Here is a 22,402-nt window from a genome sequence, read left to right on the forward strand (position 1 = left end):
AATTGTTCGCAGGGAATGATCGCATTTCGAGAGGCGGTACACGAAGCAGCTCGAGTCTTGTTGCGCGAATGACAACACGTAACAGCCTTGCGTACATAATAACAGCGCGTCATATGTCAGCCGATATGTTGTCATTCTGAAACATTAATTTATACCAACTATATATTTAACGCTTTAAGAGAAATTTATAATTACATGCATAATTGCTTTTTATTGTATTTGACATCGCGTTGCTATCGCATCGGTTGTTATAAAGATTAAAGATATTTTATTCATATAACGTGCGGCGCAATATAATTAAAAAAAAAAAAAAAAAACAATTTATCCATAAATTTTATAAAGCAAAAGCAAAAACGGGTTTACGGCTATACGTCTTTTTTTTTTTTTTTTTTTTTTAATCCGATCGACTGCGGCGGCGCTGCTCGATCGCCGATTCTTCTTCGGCGTGATATCCGGTCGGATATATTTCGCCAGCGCGTACCAAGCGCACGAATTCCATCAGGACGGTGGGATGATCGGGAATATTCGCATAGTTTTGCACGGAAACTCCGATAGCCGAATAACGTGGTTAAGGAGAGGAGAACGGAGTGGTAGCTATCCGCAACATGTCTCTGCTTTCAAGCAGCAAGACCGTTTCTGAACTTTTCGGAGATGTAATGATCGCGCGTAATACGTAATGATTTCGCCCGATGCGAAATGACAGGCTCTTGACGTCCGGAGATTTGTGAAATGACACACGAAAAAAAGTATCGTTGTTTTAATATTATTGAAAAAAAAAAAAAAAGAGAGAACTCATTCGGATGAAAAAAATATATAGAAATAACTGCTAATGAGTTTCTATTCAAAGTGCTCAAAATCATATAATATTGATTGTACTTTAGTATTATAATTAAAATTAATAACGCAGCTTTTACAAAATAATAATAAATGTCAAATTTATATCGCGGTATGAATATTTGCTGCAAAAGTGTAAGAGATTAATATAATATATCGTTCGAAGAAAATCTTTCCTTTGAATTCGTCCTCGCGTTCTCGCGCTATTTTTCCTTCGTATTTAATATCCACGCTCCCGTTGTTATCCCTCCCTTTTCGAGCAGCTTTTCCTCTCCGCGTGCGAATCGAAAACGGAAGCCCGAATGCGACGCTGGGAACGAGACATCGTCACGGTGCCGGATAATCGAGAATATTCGTACAGTTTTGCAGGCGAGGTGGCAGCGATAGGTGAATAAGGTGAGCCAGACGGAGGAGAGCTGTCCGCAACACGTCTCTGCTCTCAAGCAGCGAGGTCGCCTCGAGGCATCCAAGTTTACTCGCAACTTCACCGCCAACTTCTCAATATTCATCCCAATTATATACCGAAGCTCATGCACAATTGCCACAGAATTCGTGCTGACACTTTCATACACACCGAAGAGTGAATTCAAATAACGTTACGTTACATATGCGTTCGGGAGAGAACAATCGGCTGGCTTATTTTAATAATGTAAAAATGTCAAAATAATTTAAGCGCTTATTCTTTTTAATACGTATAATTGAATTTCAAGTTCTCTGACGAAAAAAAAAAGTAATAAAATTCTATTTAAAGTCGTTGAAATAAATAACGTTACGTTACATATGCGTCCAGGAAGAACAATCGGCTGGCTTATTTTAAATGTGAAAATAATTTCAAAAAGGCGCTTACTCTTTTTATATATATAAAATCTACATATAATTGAATTTCAAGATTCTGACAAAAAATTCAATTAAATGTAATTAAAATATGAAAAGCTGTAATTATTCATTTGCGCATTTTTAAGTTTAAAATTTATTATTAAATTTCTTTTCTTTTTATTAAGGAAAAAGGTATACTTTTTGACGAAATATGTGCCCCATATTACCGTAAAGATTCCGAATCGATAATAACTTAACCTTTCTTTATTATAAAAGCGTAAGTTCATCTATTTTTACCATAGTGCTCTATATTCTGTGATATAAAAATCCAAAGAAGACTTGAAACAAATCGACAGGCGACGATGTGACAGTAGCTGTCATTAGAAATTTACTTTTTCCACAGATCACTGTCTCAAGAAAGAGACTTTAAGTGAATGATTTCCTGCAAAATCTGGCATTATTTAAAAATGAATCATGACTCTATTGACAAGTCTGATATATAACAAAAAATACCGGAATAAACATTCGTTTCAATAACGTTGCTTTTAACATCCAACTAGAAAATAATAATTAACCAAAAAGGAATATAACTATATAATAGTGTTTAATTTTTATAGATATACTATTAAAAGAAAACTAGCACTAAAGATTATAAATATACTAATCCCATATAATGTGACAAGTAATATAAGTTGAGAGACAACAAATATCAATGTGTGACAAGAGTAACAACTCTGCCGGTTATGTTATAGCGACAAAATTAATTACATCGCGCGATAAAACTGTGCACGACAGATAAAGTTTTACGCAAAACCGTACCGTTATATAGACACGTGTATGCATCGTGACGTTTCCCGGAGTATATATATATAAATCTATCTATCTATCTATCTATCTTTCTCTCCCTTTGGATGTATGTTTTATTTTTCATTTACTCATAATATGACTTTGATGGCATTGCACATAGATTATCGCATCACACGGCAAATTGTGCTATTCGCGTACATTAACTCGCATCCGTATGTAACGTATGAACAGTATATAATATCCGAGAAAAAAAGAATATATATGTATGTGGTGCAACGAAAAGTTAAATTTATTCTACTTGTTCATTCCATATTAGTAGAGCATTTTTATTCACACTATATTACACATAGAAAATTTCTCAACTATCTGACACATTTTCGAATTATCTTTATATATCTGTATTCAGTGCTTGAGTTAATTCGATTTCAGAAGCAAATTACAACTTGCGAGTCGTGCAGAGTTTCCTAAATAAATTTTGCAATTTTTGCATTTTTTTTCCCGGGACTAGAGCTTGACCTGGTCACATAAACACATTAGAATAATAAGACTTTGAAATGCATTAAGAATGTTTCTTCTCTTTTTTCTTGCATATTTACGCGTTACTTCGCTCTAGTACATACATTTTAATTATGCCTCCGCCTATCTTGATATCTCTCTCTTTCTCTCGCGGACATCATGGCTTCGGGTCCCATCAACACGAGGACAATGAAGTCTCCTTCATGTGCCTCTTATTACGCGCGGTCGACTAAGAGTCTCGCGCATGTACTCTCTGTAGCTTTTGCGGCCGGTAAAGCTGCATTGATAATATAAAAGATCGCTTGAAAAGCCGCGCACGTTTCGCGTAATGTATGCGGAGAAATCGAGTAAAACAAAACAGTCCCGCTGAAATTGAATACAAATTTCTGACTCTTCGTTCTCTTTCTTCGCTCTCTTTTTCCACCTTAACTTTCTTCCTCGCTCCCTCTAGTCGCCGGCAAGCTCGACGCCAGAAATACAGAAGCGTCTTACTGCTTCCGTCGTGGATATACGAAAAATTATGTTCACCGTAATGACGATAAAAACGGATGCGCCAGCATGAGTCCCATTTCAAGCGGACTACTAGGATTGCTGTTATATCGAGATGAAGCACCGATACCTGATATCGACACTGGCGTCAACAAAAACTATCGATGATATACTTGATATTGAAAGGAATGTATTGAAACTTTATAAATATATTGATGTCCTTCCTTCTTCTATGCGCGCGTATCTACTTTAGAAATTAATAATAATTTAAAGAGAAATCTTGAAGCTTTCATTTTTTTAAGCTTTAACTCTTTAAGAATTTAATATATCCTGGAAGATTTTCAGAAATATTTACAATTAAAGAGAACTATTCTTTATTAAGTTAATACACAGTATTTAATTTAAAAGTATATATTTTATAACAGTCTTATAAATTTTTTACAAATCCTTAATCTTAACCAATATTTTGAAAAAAATGTTCGTGAACTTTTTAAGGAAAAAGGAAAGAAGAAGTGCAATGAGATGAACGCAAAATATGATATTAAATATGAAATGAAGAAAAATCGATTTAAAAAAGAAAATGTTGTTAAACTAATATACATACAGCATTTTTAATTTGAAGCGAAATTGTAAATTTTTTAATAATTATTAACATTAGCTTTTTTTCAATTCATTTTCCTGTTTGAAAATGTATATAAAATATAATAAAATAAAAATACAAAATTAAAAAATATAAAATTAAATAATTTCCTTCTTTATGCTTTACCTAAATTGTCTTCTTAATGCCTAAACGGAAAGATTAAAATGGGCTTCTCCTATTTTACAAACTCAAGTTAAAATTATCTCTTGATATTATTACATTTTAAAACATGAATATAAAAGATTATTAATTTTATATACACTAAAATGTAATATCAAACATTCATAGTAGCTTTTGTGTGCAACTTTTCTATTATGAATACGAGAATAATCTGTCCATTTCGATTATTTCCTTTTAATTTGTTTTAAATATATTCCTCATAATATTGTGTGCTATTGCAAACTGTCAATACTTTGTTAGAAGAATTTAAATATTAATTAATTATTGTCAAAAATCAAGTAATTTCCAAAATAAAAAAAAAATAATTTTAATTTTTTTTAAATTCTTTCTTTAATCTGTCTATAGTTTATACAATATAACAACAAAATAAAATTCATATTTCAAATCGGCGCACATAAAAAAATTGGCGCATCTAATTTGTATTTATAATCCTGACACTTTGTCGTAGCTAATCGAGTAAATTACTCTCGAGTATCGATCGCCTCATAGAAGAGAATTGTATCGTTCGATCGAAAATTACGAAACTAAATAATAATGACGGTATCGATTCCAGCGAGTTATCACTTTCAGAGTCGGAACGAAGAGAGCGCGCGCAGCCGCGTTTCCAACTTTATTCTATCTTTGAAATTAGTTCAGCCGTCTTGGCACGTCTTTGTCGAGCTGTTGGTGATAAAGTTTAGTATGCTAATTCGCGGAACAGCTGTGCGGCTCCGCCAGCCCGAGCAAAATACCAAAATTATTGAATTTAAATTGCCGTAATTAAAACGTCTTACGAACGCCGACAAATTTCTAGATTTCTCGAATGATTCTGGGTTTTACATTAATGTCGGACGGCCATGCCATGTTGCGTATATTGCACATGCACATGCATTATGTAGACCACATATGGAATCTATTATTGCGTTTCCGAGCTTATAGAAATTTTTTAATAAAGTACAAAAAGTTGCTCTTTGTGGAAAAAAAGAAAAAAGGTAATTCTATTCTAAACGAAATGTGAATAGCGATAAAATTTATTTGCTTCATTAAAATAAAAGAGTTTAGATACGCAAAAAAATATAAAATTATAAATGTCAGAAAAAGAGCACGAATAAAATTTGAAAAATGTAATTATTCTTCCATTTCGCATGAAATAAGATGAACTACATCTAGATCATAGTATATATTCACGAATATTCTGTACAACCCTCTTATTTAATAGCTCGTAACGACCAATACTTCAATTTTCGCAAATTCTCTCGTTATCAGTATTTAACTACTTAACCATCGGCGAAACTAGCATAAATCGATTTTCATCCTATTAATTAATATTCGCACAATACAGCGATAGCTGCGGTTTTAGCAAATCACGATTAGATTCCCGCGTGTTCCATCATACTCTCTCCCTCTATCTATCGAACGATTTAACTTCGCCATCGAGAGACTTCCGGAATACATTTAGGGCCACAATCAGCAGAAAACGCGTCGCCGTGCAGCATTTAGCGATCCTCGCGAATCCGCGTCCGCGTTTCTCGCGCGTGCGCGTTTGCACGCGTGAAATCGGTGCGCATTAGCGCCCTGCCGGGACGGTCCAGATCCATCGTTCGATTTAATCGTTTCCCATGCACTCCGCCATGCCCATTGTCGGTCGCGCGGCTCTATAATAATTTAATGCCAGATATAATAAGTTACTTGCTGTCTGGCCGACTGCCAGCCTTGCCCTATTCATTTCCTTCCATGAAAGCCGAAAAGCGACCGAGCAGATGGAGCGTTAACTTATGGACTGTCTCTTGATAGCGCCGCCATCGTCGCTGCCGGTGGACGCGCTCGAGTGAATTTAAACGTCGTCTGATCTTAATTGGTCAGCCCCTAATTGAGAAGCTCGTTAAAGACCATTAATGCGCTATATAAGCCGACGAGAGATCATTCTTCTTCTTCTTCTTTTTCCCTGACGCGGAACAATATATTCGACATCTCCGAAGGGTTAAAATCTTAAGCGCCACGAGAGAAAATAGGTATAACGCTCTGATATGATAAGATTATTATAAAGTTACAATCTTTTAAATTTTTTCAAATTTATGCAAGTAAAAAAAATTTATTTTCCATAAGAGTTTAGTTTCTGAAAATTTTCATCCAATTATTATCAATTGCCTCGGCATTTATGTATATATTAACATGTTGAAAATAAGAGAAGAAAAAGAAGGGAAATATAGGGAAAAAACTTTGAGAAATAGAATTTTGATTTTCAATTTTTCTTCGCTAATTTTTATTGGAGAGCTAAAGATTTTTATCACGCCAAGATGAAACGCTTGTGCCATCAACGTTCGGAGAACGCGAGCGATCGCGCTAGACATTTAATTTCAATTAATGTCGCTGTCGAAATTATGCCGGGCGCAATTCACAGCATCAGAATATAGCGTGTCATGGCCGCGCGACTCAAGCAAGTGTCTGCCGGAATTAATCGTTGGTTAAAATGTGCTCGGCCGATGCAACGCGGCAAATTAATTCCCAGGGCGCTCTGTAAATACAGCATATTATTGTACCGCCACCTGCGATCTATCCGCTATTAGCGTCAGCTTGGGGATGGATTTAATCAAAGGTGATAACGCTACCCACGTGAACGCTACAACGCTGCAAGCGTGTTGATTCTGATTCGCGATCGATAAAACTCCAAAAGTGCATACCAAAAGTGATACAACAAAATGTATTCACCGCGTAACCGAATGCAAGCGATTCGTTTATTTCAAACCGATTACGTCAAATCGTACAAATCGACTTGTATAATTAATGAAACGCGATTCCTCGAAACGAGAAATTGGATCACTCTCTCGACTTCACAGAATCGTGTATACATATATGTAGTATTTTATTTTGCTTTTTATTGACGTCTTAATAATTGTTTAAATATTATTCTTAAAAATTAATTTTAATACGTTTTAATATTTATAAAAGCGGAGACATAAAATTGCATAAAAGTATGTGAATTTTAATATACATTAATCTTAATAACCTATTTGCTATTCATTTCCTATACCAATGAACTTATTAAAGAATAAAATTGTACAGATGCATTCATATATACGTTAAAAGTTTAAGATCTGCTATAATTTTATATTTCAATATATACAAGTATTTATAATCAATCTTTTATTTATTTATGTAAATGAATTAACGAGAAATTATTGAATCTTTAAATAATTAGAATTATTATATATTAAGAAAAAAGAAACGAAAGACGCATGATAACAGATCAAATATTGAATCTTGTGGATGTTTAGTTTTACTGCCAAAGTTGAAAAAAAAATGGTTTAGCCAACATTGATGAAAGTTTTATTAATAGGTACGGCCGGAAAATGGAATTAAGCTCACGCAAACTAACATTTAGATTGGTTTACCCCGAAGCGATAATATAAAATATGATAGTAAGCGCAAAGTTTGCATGTTGGCTGAAATTCTTGCAAAATTTGAAATTTACTGGGATTAAATAAAACTTCTACAAAATATTAACAATGCATCTATATATCCTGAAACGTGATCACTATATAATAAAACAAATTGCTTTAGATAATGAATAATATGGCAATTTTATATATAATGTGGTAAATAAAAATTAATATTTGTCGTAATACCAACGCGTCAAAATAATCTTGCTTAAATAAATAATTTTACATGACAAAATAACTTTTCTTTAATTTTGTGAAATTTTATTAATGTTTAATAATTTAATTCTCATGTCTAATATACATATACTTTATCATTTTTCATATATAATAATGTAACTTTTACCTATGCTTCTTTTCTTATTTTATGTAAGAAAATTTATGCAAAGCAAACATTATTTATAAATTATATAAAGACAAAAAGAGATTATATTTATGTATTTTATAGAACTACGTTATCTAAAGTAGAAATGTTAGTTTCTCGCAGATTCGCCCATCGTTCTGTCTCATTTCCCCATTCGATGGTAAAGGGTATGTTTTCGACAAATTAGTATATCAACGTTCGATATATTTCTATCATTTAAAAGTAAGGTCAATCACCTACCATTTCTTACGAGAAAATATTGTATGTTTCTAATATTTTATTTTATATATAACTTCACATTATATGATAAACAAAAATTTTTTAAAATTAATAAATGCACAATGATAAAATACGTATATAATACAATTTCTTAATTCAATAAACAAATATTATGCTATTAATGGTTAATCAATGATACATCACATGATAACTCATAGGATTCTGAAATTGCAACAAGTTTTACTTTCCAAATAATGTAAATAATTATCGATAATAAATGAATTAAATGCCTCTCGATAAATATATTTCTCTCCATATTCTTAAAATTAAAAAAATTTTCTTTCAAGATATAATAAATGCATTTTCAAGAAATTTTGAGATGCACTTTAGATTCCTAGCGCCATCCGTCTGTGATGGAAGAAAGCATGAGCAATGGAATATCAGCAAAAATGGGGTTGCTTGCAAAAGGAGAGGTAGAAATGGACCACAAAATTTAGTGACTGATGTTAACAAATTAATAGTTAACTTACGTTGATAACTACTACAGTACTAATAGTCAATATGTTAAACAATTGTTAAATATTTAATCAAATATCTGTGAAATTAATTCAAATTAATTTAAAATACAAACATTAATTTAAAATAAAAAATATTGATAAATGTTGAGATGTCTATCGAAATGTCACATTTGAGTATATTAAAGAAAAGTAGTGATCAAATCGAAAAAATATCAAGAAATATCAAATATCTTTTATATAATTATGCAATGCACCTAAGATGCACATAGATTATAATATTTGCCTAATTAAACTACTTCTTATAAATAAACTTTTGGATATCTCCAACAATATAATTCTCTAAAGTTATATACATTATTTGATTGCACACGCATGAAATTAATTCCTGTACTTAATAGTCGTCGTTAGATCATATTATCATATGAATAGCAAGTGCTCTCTATCATTTAAGATCGCAAACCGGTGCGAGTCAGCGATTACGCCAGCATTGTTCCGAAAATCCTCATCATTCCGTTCCGTAACAGAACCGTAGGAGATCCAACATTAAGACGTTGATCCTACAATTTCTTCTCTACGAGAAAAGCGGTGGACGCCTTAAAGCGAGAGAGAGAGAGACAGAACCGCCGCTTGCTGCTTATATCGGATTTTACAGTGGCATGAGTTTCTCTGATTAGATTCGGACCGGGGCTGTGCTAAGAGTACACTTCTCGCCGTTCTCCAGAGACGGGACAGAACCTGGGGGTTCGTTGATCAATGTTTACGAAGTTCACAATACTCGAAATCCCATATCGCTGCTTGCGGATATCACGTGAGCACCGCAGAGAAAATTGAATCGCGCACGTAATTTGAAAAGGGCACGATGAGGTGATATACATGCAGATTTCCCGTTTGCGTAATTGCCATAAGTGACTACATTCTCCCGTCGTCGGTAGCGTCGTTGTCTGCGTTAGAAACTTATAGCCAGCGGAAAGTTTAATTCGATGAAACTTCGGCTTGTGCGCAGCACATCGGCTGCTATGCGTCTCTAAATTGCGCTCAGCTTATCTCCGCGTGGCGCGTGAAGAATTAAACCTGCAGATTCTATTCTACGCGCGCACATTCCCATGTGCTGACAAACATTTTCGAAATTCGTCCGCGGTACCGCGAGCACGGTCCAGAATGAAACAATTTTTATCGCGCCCTTTTGTTCGCTCCCGAAAACGGCCCGTTGTTCTACGCGGAGATTTATTTCCGCTACGAGAACCTACAGTATGCTGTAAAATTACTTTCTCTGCTATAGAGGATATCTGTTTTTATATTTTTTTTTCTCTCATATAGGATTTTACCCTTCGCAATTTCCGAAGCGCTATAATAATGCTATTTATTATTTAAATAGCGCAGTATTTTTTACAGCATCTCAAACTTTCTCAAAAAAAATAAAATATAATTTTTGTGTCATATTAATAAGATACTCATAACTTATTAATCAAAATATTATAAACATCCTTATCTTATTTTTATTATACATGCGACTGTGACATTTATAGTATACTGAGAAAAAATTTATTAAACTTATTAATTCAATACTGTCTAATAAATCATTTATATGAAACTAATAACATCGATTTGATATGAAAAATATTTATTTGATATAAGAAAATCCTTCTCAAAACAGATAAATATTTATTTGTTTCAAATAAATGATTAATTAGACATTTAATATTTAACATTTAGTATTGAAATAAATATTTATTAATTTAATAAATTTTTGTTCAGTATTATAAGCTTCTTGCCCGAAAAATGTTCATTTTGCCGCGAAATACGTCGGCTTACAGAAGCTTCGTGGCAACTGCAACATAGAACAGATCCCCTCGTTTTTGCGAAATACCGACACCAACTTTTCGGGCTGCTCGGCAAAGTTTCGGAAGATCAGAATTAGCGACACGGTTGGCCTGGAACAGTGAGACTGCAATACACGAGCTTTCACGTCGCGCGATTGTATTGCGAGTTCGGCCCGAACAGCGAATGAACGGCGAACTGAGCGCGCGACCAGGAATGTTACGTGTCTGACTTAAAACACGCGTTACTACTGCGGATTCGTTACGACTCGCTTGTTTCGCGCATCGAATGAAATTCCGCTCGCTGCGCTTCTCGTATTTTTTTAGCAATATTTGACCTTGAGATTATCGAGGTCTTTTCTTCGCTCGAATTTGTTACCGAGACGGAATTTTCTGCTCACGAATATGAAAAAAAAAATCTGTTACCGGAATAAATCGAAAATTGTTGCTGTTTTGTATTGCAGATATTCTACATTCTAAAAAATTAAACTTGCAAATTTCAAACGCGTCAATTGCAATATAAAATTGTATTACAATATTAAATAAATACACGTCTGCTATTAAAAATATTATCATTAAAAAATTCAGTTATTAAAAAATTACGATTCCTTATGAACTCTAATGAATTCAATGCTTCTTAGCTTGAAACATTTTTTCAGTAGTTTTAATATTATTTCCATTTAATACATTATTAATATCCTATGTTTCCACTGCATTTTTTAATTATGATGTCTCATAATTAAAACTTTTTCATATTACATATCATACAATATTAATTAATAATAAAATATCAAAATATAAAATTACAAAAAAATATAAATATATCTGGTAATGTATTAAAAATAAAAGCTTTAAACACTGTTATTTGAAATATTCAAGCAACAAAAAATAATAAAAATTAATTGCATATAAATTACATTTTAATTACCATTCGTTGATTTAAATTTATATTAAAAGTTTTTATAATGAATAGCATGTATTTTTCGTCTTCGTTTAATATTTTTAATTATACTAAATACCTCAAAAAAGTTTAAATATCTTAATCAATAACATTCTATACATTTTAAGAAACTAATCAAATAATAAGTAAACCACTAACGCAAATACCTATAGATCTCCACAAATTAATAATTATTTATTAATGTCGAAAAAGATCAATGATTCTTTAATAATAAAAATATAGTCTAAAATACAAAACAATAAAAAATTTAATAATATAGATAATATAAATAACACAATGTTTAATTTTAATAATTCAATTTTCACGATATATTATATATTGCTATATCGAATATTATTTTACTGCACAATGTAATTGACGGGAAAGAACTTCAAAGTGATCTCTTGCTTCGAGCTTATGCGTCTTTAGTTATTGTGCGTTCGGCTTTTACATACACACTGTCGCAGGTAGCTTTTACGCCCTCAACCCGTTCGGCCATGACGCGCACGACATCAAAGCGGACGAACATGTAAGTCAACAACGCAACGCGCGAGGTGGGTCGCGACGAGCTTTGAATCCATAATTATGCAGCGGCTGTGTATATCTTTCGTTAAAACATACGCGTCATGCGCCGATATTACTCCATATAGTATATGTACATTTAATCGCGCGCGACTCTTCTAAATTTAATATTTACAAATCTCCCGATGTGAAAATGTTTTACTTGGTCATTATAATTGACGATACGTTTACACAAGTTCGATTACATGCGCGACTTTCCCGGCTATAGACATATTCGACGCATCTGATTTTGAGATGCACGCTGATATGTTAATTTTATTTATACATTGTTGTTAGCAATATTTTCCCACGGATTTCCGGTTAAATGCAATATCAATTTGCGCGCCATTGACTCCCGATCTTCCATCTATTATAACGAAAATGACATCTACGTTTAAGTGCGAACAGTCACCGCAGAATTTATCGAACGGCTTTACATCATTCGCCGAAAGCATAAACGATCTTCCTGTCGAGTCGCGGTCCTACATAGGTTTTCAAGAGTGATCGATCAAACTTTTCAATACACTTACACGGAAAGGGGAGATGGAGAAATCTTTCCCGATTTAATATACCATTAAGCTTAAATGCGCTGCATTCGGGGGCACTTCGTTTTACTATCACCTTGCCCCCGATTCAGCGTCGTGCTTTCGCATTGAAAACTTAAATTGTGCGCATTCACTTCGTCCCCGATTTTTACTTTCCCAACTCTCGACGAATTAATCTTATTTCAATATTGATAAAGTCGATCGTAAGTCATGGCGTCGATCGCGATTCCAATGCGTCCCGATAAATCACTCTACGACTGTCGACTGCTTGAAAGTTGCCCCATAAACTCGCGGCGAGCTTTGACGCCTTATTACCGCGACTACTTCTCATTAGAGATGACATTCATGGAAAAGAATGACACAAATCGGACGAAACTCCATGTAAAATAAGATTGCGGGTAAATAAAAATAATCGTCAGATTATTTATACATTTTTCTCGTTGCTAAAATTATTGAGATAAATTCGATCAAAGAGAAAAAGAGAGAGAAGAGAGACTCGAGTATTTTTTCTTTTCTTCAACAAAAAAAAAATAAATGATATAATTATTACAAAAACTATACAATCATAAAAAAGCAATAACACTTTCCATTATGGGAGGTTAAAGAAGACGTACTGAAGGGTAATGGCCCGTTTGCACCGCGGAAACGGCACGCCAAGAAAATCGATATCACTCACAGCATTGAGGCCGCGGAATGCGGTGGGAACCTGCGGGTTGGGTTCTTAAGCCGCGATTTCTTAGCTGCCAGCGAAATACCGGTGTTTAGCATGAGAAGGCGTCTCACAAAAGGGTAGGTCGTTACGGTACTAAATCAACCTCCGTAAAAACTCGGGAAATTCTGATAACAGTAAAATGAGATGGCGTAATATGAAGAATACTTTCTAGCCTTGAACTCTTAACGAGCCGTTGCATTTTTAACTAGACTGAAAGCAAAGCGCGGCAACACGAAGAATATGGGATCAAATATATATATATATATATATATATATATATATATATATATATATATATATAATGTGCAGAGCAATATAAAAAATGTAATAAAGAAGAAAGGCAGTGTCTAGTTTAAATATAGATTTTTTTGCTTATAATGAATAAAAAACTATATAGTTCTTTTTTATTTTAAAATTCAACGGATCGATAAATATTGTTTTATGCGCGCAACGGAAATACAATTAAAAATATCAGTTACGTAAATCATCGCGAACTTTCCCCGTGTAAATGAGATAAAAATCGTGATACCGAAAATATTGTTAATCTCCGAACACGATATTTTGTAACGTACCAAAATCAATAATCGATGTGAAACGCTTGCACATGCATTCATGCATATATCGACGAGCTGCAAATTTTTGTGTAACCGCGTTGGGGATAACCTCCTTGTAAAATTCAGTGCGTGAAATATCGGAAGATTACGTTATTCAGTTTAATACACGCGCGTGCGATCAGTGGTCGCATTTTTTGCCAGTGCGTAAAAGATAATTAGTCATTGATATAGTTTAGAGCACTCGGGACAAAAATACCGGCAATCCTGTGACTATTTGCTCGCTAAGTGGTAACGATTAAAATAACGAACGCTAAAATCGGACTTATTGTTATAGTACCAAGCCTTCCTACGTCATAAAACTCTGCGCGCATTAAATTCTCAACGATTGTAAATAAAAACCGGATTTATATTCGCACAAAACACATAGATGATTCGCAAACGGACACTGCTTGCATTCTCGGCTTGATATTGCGCAAATACGTTCGATGAGTTATTTTGCAATTTATGTCAATACCATCTCAGAGTATTGTAACTATGTTGTAATTTCGTTTCAATAAAAAATCGAAATACAAATAGTATATATAAATATACATATGTATGTGCGTGTGTAGAAAGTAAATAGATAAATGTGATAGTTTGTCGATAACGTAGATAAAGTGCAATTAATCTTTTGCAATTTTCTAATGCAAATCTATCTCTTTCTACAGAATTTCATATGATAAATATACAATTTAATGAACAATATGTGACAAATTGCAAGAGATATATCGTAAAGCAATCATTTTATGAGAAAATACGTATTATTTCGTCATTTTAGAGAATGTTATATTTTAGTAAATTAATCGTAATTAGTTGCATTTCTCATGGTATCTATTTAAATTATTAGCCATCATTAAATCTATATATACATATATATATATTAGTATTAATACGATTTATTTTATACAATTATAAATTATTGTAACAATTTCATCCCTATAAATTACTCCGAAACGTTAAACACTCATTTCTATTATTAGTGTTACACCAAATAACTTTAAATCACGAGAAATGCCACTGGAATCATCAAATCTTGATTTGCGCTACGATGGAAATTCCAACAAATCACGCTTAACACGCTCCGCAATTTCACGACAACATGCTAGACCCCTCTCGTGTTTGCAACATGTGTTTAACGTTAAATGCGATCGTACGGTTTTGAGTTCTGCAGATATAACCAGTTGCTTATGTACGCGATGCCAGCGAGGGATTAGACTGAGGCATCCTTACATTCGGCGTTACACGCACGCTGGGAATTCGGCTTTTGCGGTTTCAGGGTGGATCTTTGAGCATTATGCAAGCTGATGTATGTCGACTAAATATTTAGCAAACGTTGGCAAAGTTATACTGCACGCGAAATGTCATCACTTGGAAATTTCGACTTCGCGACACAACTTTATTGTACAGAATACCTGTACAATAATTATTAACATAAGTAAACAAAGTGTATAAATCATTGTATCATTGTATCCTAAATCCATTGTAGACGGATGGCTTTAATTTCGTCACGTCTTACGACGGACGTCTAAAATTTTATGCTTAACACATACATCTCAGAAACATTTTTTCTTTAAATTCTTATATTGTTTCTTTATGTATAGTTTACCTATTAATATGATTATAATTTATTTTTATCGTTGAGTAATTAAATACATTATTAATTGAAATTACATAAATCAAACTCGATCGGACGGACATATTTCGCGTAAAAACATAGGCTCTTGCTCGTGCTCATAAGAATTTATTATTAAGAAAAACAAACGGACTGTTAGTTTTACAGAAAGCTCAGAGAAGAATCTGTTGTGAAGTAAAGTCAACGGCAAAATATAAACGGAAACACCAGAGGGTACCAAAATATCATGCTAGTTATTATATAAACTCCGTCAAAATACCAAAAAAATTAGATATTCTCTAAAAATATAAATAACCACGTTCGGCGTGTGCAAAAGCATGAACTATTCTAATTCATAATAAATAATACAATAATATTAATAATGATCGTAATAATTAGCGCGCACGCGCATCTAACGCGAGTGAATAAAAATTCAAGAAAATTGAATAATACATGTCAGAATTTGCCACGGTATACGTTGCTAAATTACTGCAAGGTGTATTGATATAACGATGTTCAATTCACATCAGGACCATACACAACTCAATAGTTCCCTCATATATTATTCCGCTCATAAGATCAACCGCACAGAGTTCTCGTTAATGCGGAACGTTTGGTGTACCGATCGTGGACTTGAACAAATACCATCCGACAACGAAGGCCGACACACCATGGACATGCTGTGGCACACGGGGCTGCATACACGTGTAACAGGCGGAACATTTTGCTCTAGATCCATTCGATCGATCCTGTCTCATTTGAAAGCACGCGCTGGCACGTATTCCTTTTACGTAAAATCGCCCAAAGCTTCCCTACACGTTTCGATGGAACCCATAAAGCCCCGGCAAAGCCTGTTCTATGAACTAAACAGAGTGGCAATCCGTTTAAAAGTAAATCAGAATTCTGTCTGAACAAATCCTACATTTCGAAGCGTCGTCGCGAGAATTCGCTCAACTCTTTGCAAATACGATAAATACTCTCACGCGATCAATGTACCTTGGTTATATGGAAAAGCAACTATACAATCTAATCCTCATCCGATAATCGAAGACTGATATTACAAACGTAGACTAATCTGTAATTTTGAGAAAAATTGAAAATTAATTAATAATTACGTTTTTTTTTTTTTTGATATTATGTAATGTAGAAAAAAAGATAAAGAATATTTTCTCATATAAAAATAGATAAAATCTCAGTTTTCATGATAAAAGACTCGCGTACGTACATTAGATTATCGATGCGAATTAACTGCGGAATGTAAATAAATAGTGATTCGAGTAACAAAAGTGTTGTTGTTGGCATTATGAAAATTCGGTTCTACAAGTCTGCAATTTGAAAACACTTTCAATAGAGAAACTATTAGCCCGTGATTCCGCAGATTCACTGATCCGCGGATTGCCAAGCTTTTGAATAAAGCACTCATAGATCATTCGGTTTATGTAAGCCCTTACACTGCTAGCGCTTGCAATTGAGGCTTTCTACCTCGCGCACTAACATTAACAGTAGTTATTGTCGATCGAGGCGAGCCTGCGGCGCATACTTGGCAACGGTATTCACGTCGATAAGTTTCTGTAAACAGGAACACGTTACGTGTCGCTACCAATGTGCCGCAGTTTGGCAATACTTGCCAAGTCTTGCCGTAGTTCAATGACCGTAGCGCGACACGAACAATTATTAATTTTGAGAGAATAATGTTCCGTCAAATTATAGCGTGCATGCTAATTAAATTATATTGATTAATTTCACAAGTAAGAGAAGATTATCTTCGATGGCTCGTTGAATGCAAAAATCATTTTCGACGTACTTTAATAGAATATATAAAAATGACATTTATAATATTTGTCAGTGTGCGAACCGAGATTATAAAATTTGATGTATCATCTATTGTTTCCCGAACTTTCAGCAAACTAATACTGAAATTGTCAGATCGTCCGCCCGTCTGAGATACGTATGATGAAACAAGAGTTCGAGCGTGAGCCGGTAATAACCGACGTTTAATATGGGCAAAGTTCGCCGATCCGTCAGCAGCGACAACATCATAATTCCCGCCCGAGGGTAGCCGCGGGATCGACAACAAGACGGACTCTCTCCACGACGCGAATAAGGGTTCGGATGTATATGTGTGTGCGTACTCCCGATCTCGCAGAGCGGTCATCCCCCGACGTGGCGGCCGGGGATAAAGAAAGAGGGTGAGATAGCGAGGATAGAAACGGACGAAGGGAGGTAGAGCGGAGAAAGCGGTCTGCGCGTAACCGGTCCGCGCTTTATCCGCGGCGAACGCAGCAAAGTCATCGCGCAGGCGCGCCGCGGCAGAGAGTCCCCCGCAGAATCATTTCGCGCCGCGACGCCGTGCGGCAGGCCTCATCCGCGCCGGCGGCTGGTCCATGCGGGTTCAACGTCGTCGCGCGGGACGACGACGACGACGACGACGACGACGATCGAAAGAAGGAAACGTACGATGACGATCACGTCCGGCAGAGTTGCGCGAGTTAATTCCGAACGTTAATCGCGACCGACCGATTCGAACGCGGCCGCGAGTACGCGCGCGTCCCCGGCCGAGGAAGACGATGATGCTGCGTCTGAGACAGGGCACTCGCGGGCCCGACGTCGCGACGCGACTCGTCCTAGGGAAGACTCCACGTGAGCGTGGCTGTCATCGGAGACGCGCGAAAGCGCCCGCGGAGCAGCATCTGTGAGCGCATCCCGGACCTTTGTTTATTCGTGGATTTTACCGTCGAGGATCTACGATCGATCGATAGTGTCAGAGTTTATTCCGTGGCTGCGGAATTTTTTTCTGCAGACAGCCATAAATGATTAGGCCGCTCAGGCATTAATCGTGGTGCAGTGAATAACGAGACATCTTGATGTGCATATATGAATCTTAAATTGCTTATATAATAAAGCACGTGTATGATTTTCGAAAGAAAAAAATTAGTGTGTACGCTGTTTTAAGAAGAAGCATTGTTCTCGAGATTTGACAGAAAACACTGAATTTTCACCACAGAGTGAAGACATTGCATAGTGCGCCGACACAACAACATAATTGACGTAAGAATTGATGAGTACGTATCGTGCTCACGAGAGTGAATTTTATTCGGAGTAAGGATTAACGAGCCAAGGATCGTAGTGCAGCGAGCGATCGAGGTGTTAAAAATGCTGTGTCGCTGGCTCGCCGTTTTGGTACTCGCTGGTTTTTTGCTGGTTATCGAAGCGATCGCGATCAGCCAAGGTACGTTAAAATTTCACGCTAGGATTTTCAGAATGTTTTAATAAGCGTTTTATAAGTCGCCCAATATTGTCGAGGAGAAACTTGCCGCGTTCTTGCAAGAACGTTCGAGATAACGTGCTCTTGCGGGACTAATCTGCGTAATTGAATGTCGTTGATAAAATAGATACAGGACCTTCATTTTCGCGCTCTTTCGAGAAACTCATTACGTCGATGAAATTAATACAGCATTATGAAGATAATCCTTGCAATCGAATGTCAAATTCCGTTCTTCAAAAATGTCTTTTCGTCATTAGTGCACTTATGATGCTTTAACGTTTGTGAAGGAGTAGATAATCACTGACAGAATAGGTTCCATAAAAACAAACGTACGGTATTGCAAGAAATCCCTGCTCCATTACGCTCGTGTTGAGCCTCAAGAACCTTCGCGAAGCAAGCTGCGAGCTTTTTCATAGTCGTCTACCTCTAATCAGCGCGCGCAGTCTTGCATCACTAATCGCGAATTAATGAGAAACACGTACTCGCGAGAAATTTTTAAATACTAATTGGAACCAATACAACTTAAGAGATAATTTCAAATTTTCTTTTTTACACGGCGTATTACCTTAAATGTGAGAAACCTAGATCAAACATCTGAATTTTTTCAAATTACAAAAATATATATAATTACTATAAAACTTTATAAAATATAAAAAAATTAGACCAAAAATAGGAGACGAATTAAAATTTTAATTGCACAAGTTAGAGATATTTACGAATAAAATTTGATTCGTACATAAAATATCTCTAACTTGTGCAATTAAAATTTTAATTTGATTTACTTCAATAAAAGAACAAATTACATCGCAAACGTCCCCTTTCTCGTAATCTCCTGGATAAATTCAGAATTTTCGTATTAGCATGAAATTGTACGAAATTACGTAACGATCGCTCGCACACAGCTCCGGTTATCGCTCATAACGATTCGGAGTAATTACAGACGGAGACTGTGTCAGACCGTGTTCGAACCAAATCGTATCTAGCTTCCCGTTCGGATGAAACTTGCGGAACGCGCGGAGAATTTCGCGGCTCTTTCGACGAGTTTGGTAGCGTCGCGTTTAAGTCTCGCGCCGCTAATTGTCGGTTCATAGTCAGTGATCCGGGATAATCGCGAGTATGATACGGCGGCTGCTCAAGTGTACGAGTGCACCGGATGATGCCATACGTGCTAATGCGCGGAAACGCATGCGAGGGTTTACCTAGGTACACGGTTCGTCGACGGCAACGACGACGATGAACCGCAAGAATTGCGTAATCATCAGTCGACGGTGTTTTACACGGCGCGAATGAATAATTAAAAACTGGTTCGCGCGCGCGTTTACCAATCAGCTGTTTAACGACCGACGAACTGAGAGATTGAAAAAAAAAAAAATGAATAAATAATGGTCAAATAATGAAACAAAGACGTAACTCTTTCCAATCGCTAGTCAATAAATAATATAACGTCATTAACACACTCGGCGGAATTCTTACTATCGGAATAGGGCAGGATGCGACGCGCATCACAAAGATGCACGGTGCACAAAGCTGAACAGAACAAAAGCGCTATAGCTCTTGCTTGCGTCGTCTGTTTGCACCATTGGCTGGAGAACGTAATTGAATGCGATGTGCTAACACCCGCGACTGTTTAGCCGGGTGCCAGAGAAGTGATTTCACTATTTTATAAAAGTAAGCAGGTATTTCGTGAAAGATGACGCGTATCGCCTATCTTCTCCAAAATACTGCATTCTAAGCGACGGAGAAATAAATTAAATCTTATAAAAAATGAATAATAGTAATAAAAAAGTTGGGACGTCATTAAAATATCTAATTTTAAATCATACAAGTGTTTAAAAATAGAGTAAAGAATAAAAAATTTGTGATTTAAACGCTATTATATTTATATATGAAAGTATTCACATATATTCTATTTAATAATTCTTATAAAAAAGCATATTTCAAAATTCATAATTACCAGTCTAATTAAAAGTAAATGTGACTTATTAAAATACTCTTTGTCCCGTTATTTCTCTCATTCAATTAGTAAGGTTCATTAATTAATTCTTCCATCTAATCGCATCGATCTGGAATACTCGCGCGCAGATTTTATTGCTCTCGTTAATTAGCGGGAACATTAGCACGATCGGTGCTGATGTGCAAATACAGCCGCGCTACTATTCGCGTGATACGTGTACGTTTAACGCTAATGTAAATTCAGCGCCGACTTGATTGACGTATATGCGGACGATTCGCGAGCACGCGGCTCTCTCGTGAGAGCATAACCGATGAGCGGCGATTCGGTTGGCGCATTAGAAACTGCGTTCGTAATCGGTGACGCAGGGTTTAACAAGCGCTTCCGATTAGCAGTGGGATATTCTCGCGCGAGATATTGAATACTTGAATACGCGTGGCCACGTACATACAATCAATCTTTCGAAATTGACACACCTATGTATATTCATGACATAACAAAACGCGGCGTCGATCCTCTTCGTTCTTTTTTTCGATAAAATATATATAAATCCATCCTACTTTTTGAAAATTTTAAACGAGCAATAAATGATAAAACTGCGCTATGTAATTAGCGTCGAAAAGGCGAGCGGTGGAAGTTCGGGCGGAAATTATACCAGATCGCGTGCCATTTAGTCCAGCGTGAAGAACGCGAGAGCTCGACTGAGGGCAGCTTAACTTAATTCGCGATAACGTTCCAAACGCGAATTAATTAACACATACGACTCTTTGACACACGCATTTTTAATATAATCCGCTTCCGGATGCAGCGCGTTGCGTGCGGCGCATAATTGCAATCGCGCAATTAACCGGGATCACGATTTAGCCACGAGGGTTTTTAATTACCTCGAAAGTCGCGTCTTAAGCTGGAAATGGGAAAGAAAGGGAGGGAGAGAACGAGAATGAGAAAGGGAAAGAAAGAGGATGGGTTATCCGCTTTACTTATTAAAGATATCCTCTTTGAACAGTTTGTTATTCAGGTCGTTCGCCACTTTTTTGTCGTCGTTTATGAGTTCCCTTTTGAGAAAGAACGTTACACATCTCCTGCCTCGGAATCAAATGACCGGAAGAAAATCAGGCTTTTAATAAAGAGAACGCGAACTTCAAAAAGCTCTTCTCTCCCGGTTTCCATCTTGAAACCACCCTCCTCTTTTGGTAGATGTCAAACGGACATTGCTGATCAACCAGATGTAAGTAAGAAGATTGCAATCTTTTCGGGAAATATCAAGGCTTTTGGAAATCCTTTAAGACATGCAAGACATCGGTGTGAACACGCGGTATGGTCGGTAAAAAGCACTCCGTTTCAACGGAAACTCGTTAAGGCCGTCCTCTAATTGCAGAAAATCAATCTCGCGCAGTTGCGCGAGCGGGAACATCGCTTTTCACCAACACGCACAAAATCGCGTCGTTAGTCTCTGTAATTATAGAGAGACAGTCCAGACCGGAGAAGCCCGTTTCGACTCGCTCCAACGCGCAGTTTTATACAAGTTGCTCGACAATCTTACGAAGCTTCATCAACGAACTCTTTGATCAATTCGAAATTGACTTTTCTTTAGAAGAAATTCAATT

The 22,402-nt window shown here is 35.9% G+C and overlaps 1 protein-coding gene across 1 annotated transcript in view; it reads left to right on the forward strand.

The window, feature by feature from the left end:
• The first annotated feature begins 17,926 nt into the window (after positions 1-17,926).
• Positions 17,927-22,402, forward strand: part of dpr1 (defective proboscis extension response 1) — a 355,906-nt gene continuing 351,430 nt past the window's right edge. The window contains exon 1 of the mRNA XM_085488239.1: positions 17,927-18,808. Within this exon, the coding sequence (XP_085344365.1) occupies positions 18,733-18,808 (76 nt within the window). The 5' untranslated portion in view covers positions 17,927-18,732. The remainder of the gene's footprint in view (positions 18,809-22,402) is intronic.

Source organism: Nylanderia fulva, unplaced genomic scaffold (assembly GCF_048542155.1).
Source record: "Nylanderia fulva isolate GAGA-0341 unplaced genomic scaffold, ASM4854215v1 Scaffold66, whole genome shotgun sequence".
NCBI classification, from domain to species: Eukaryota; Metazoa; Arthropoda; class Insecta; order Hymenoptera; family Formicidae; genus Nylanderia; species Nylanderia fulva.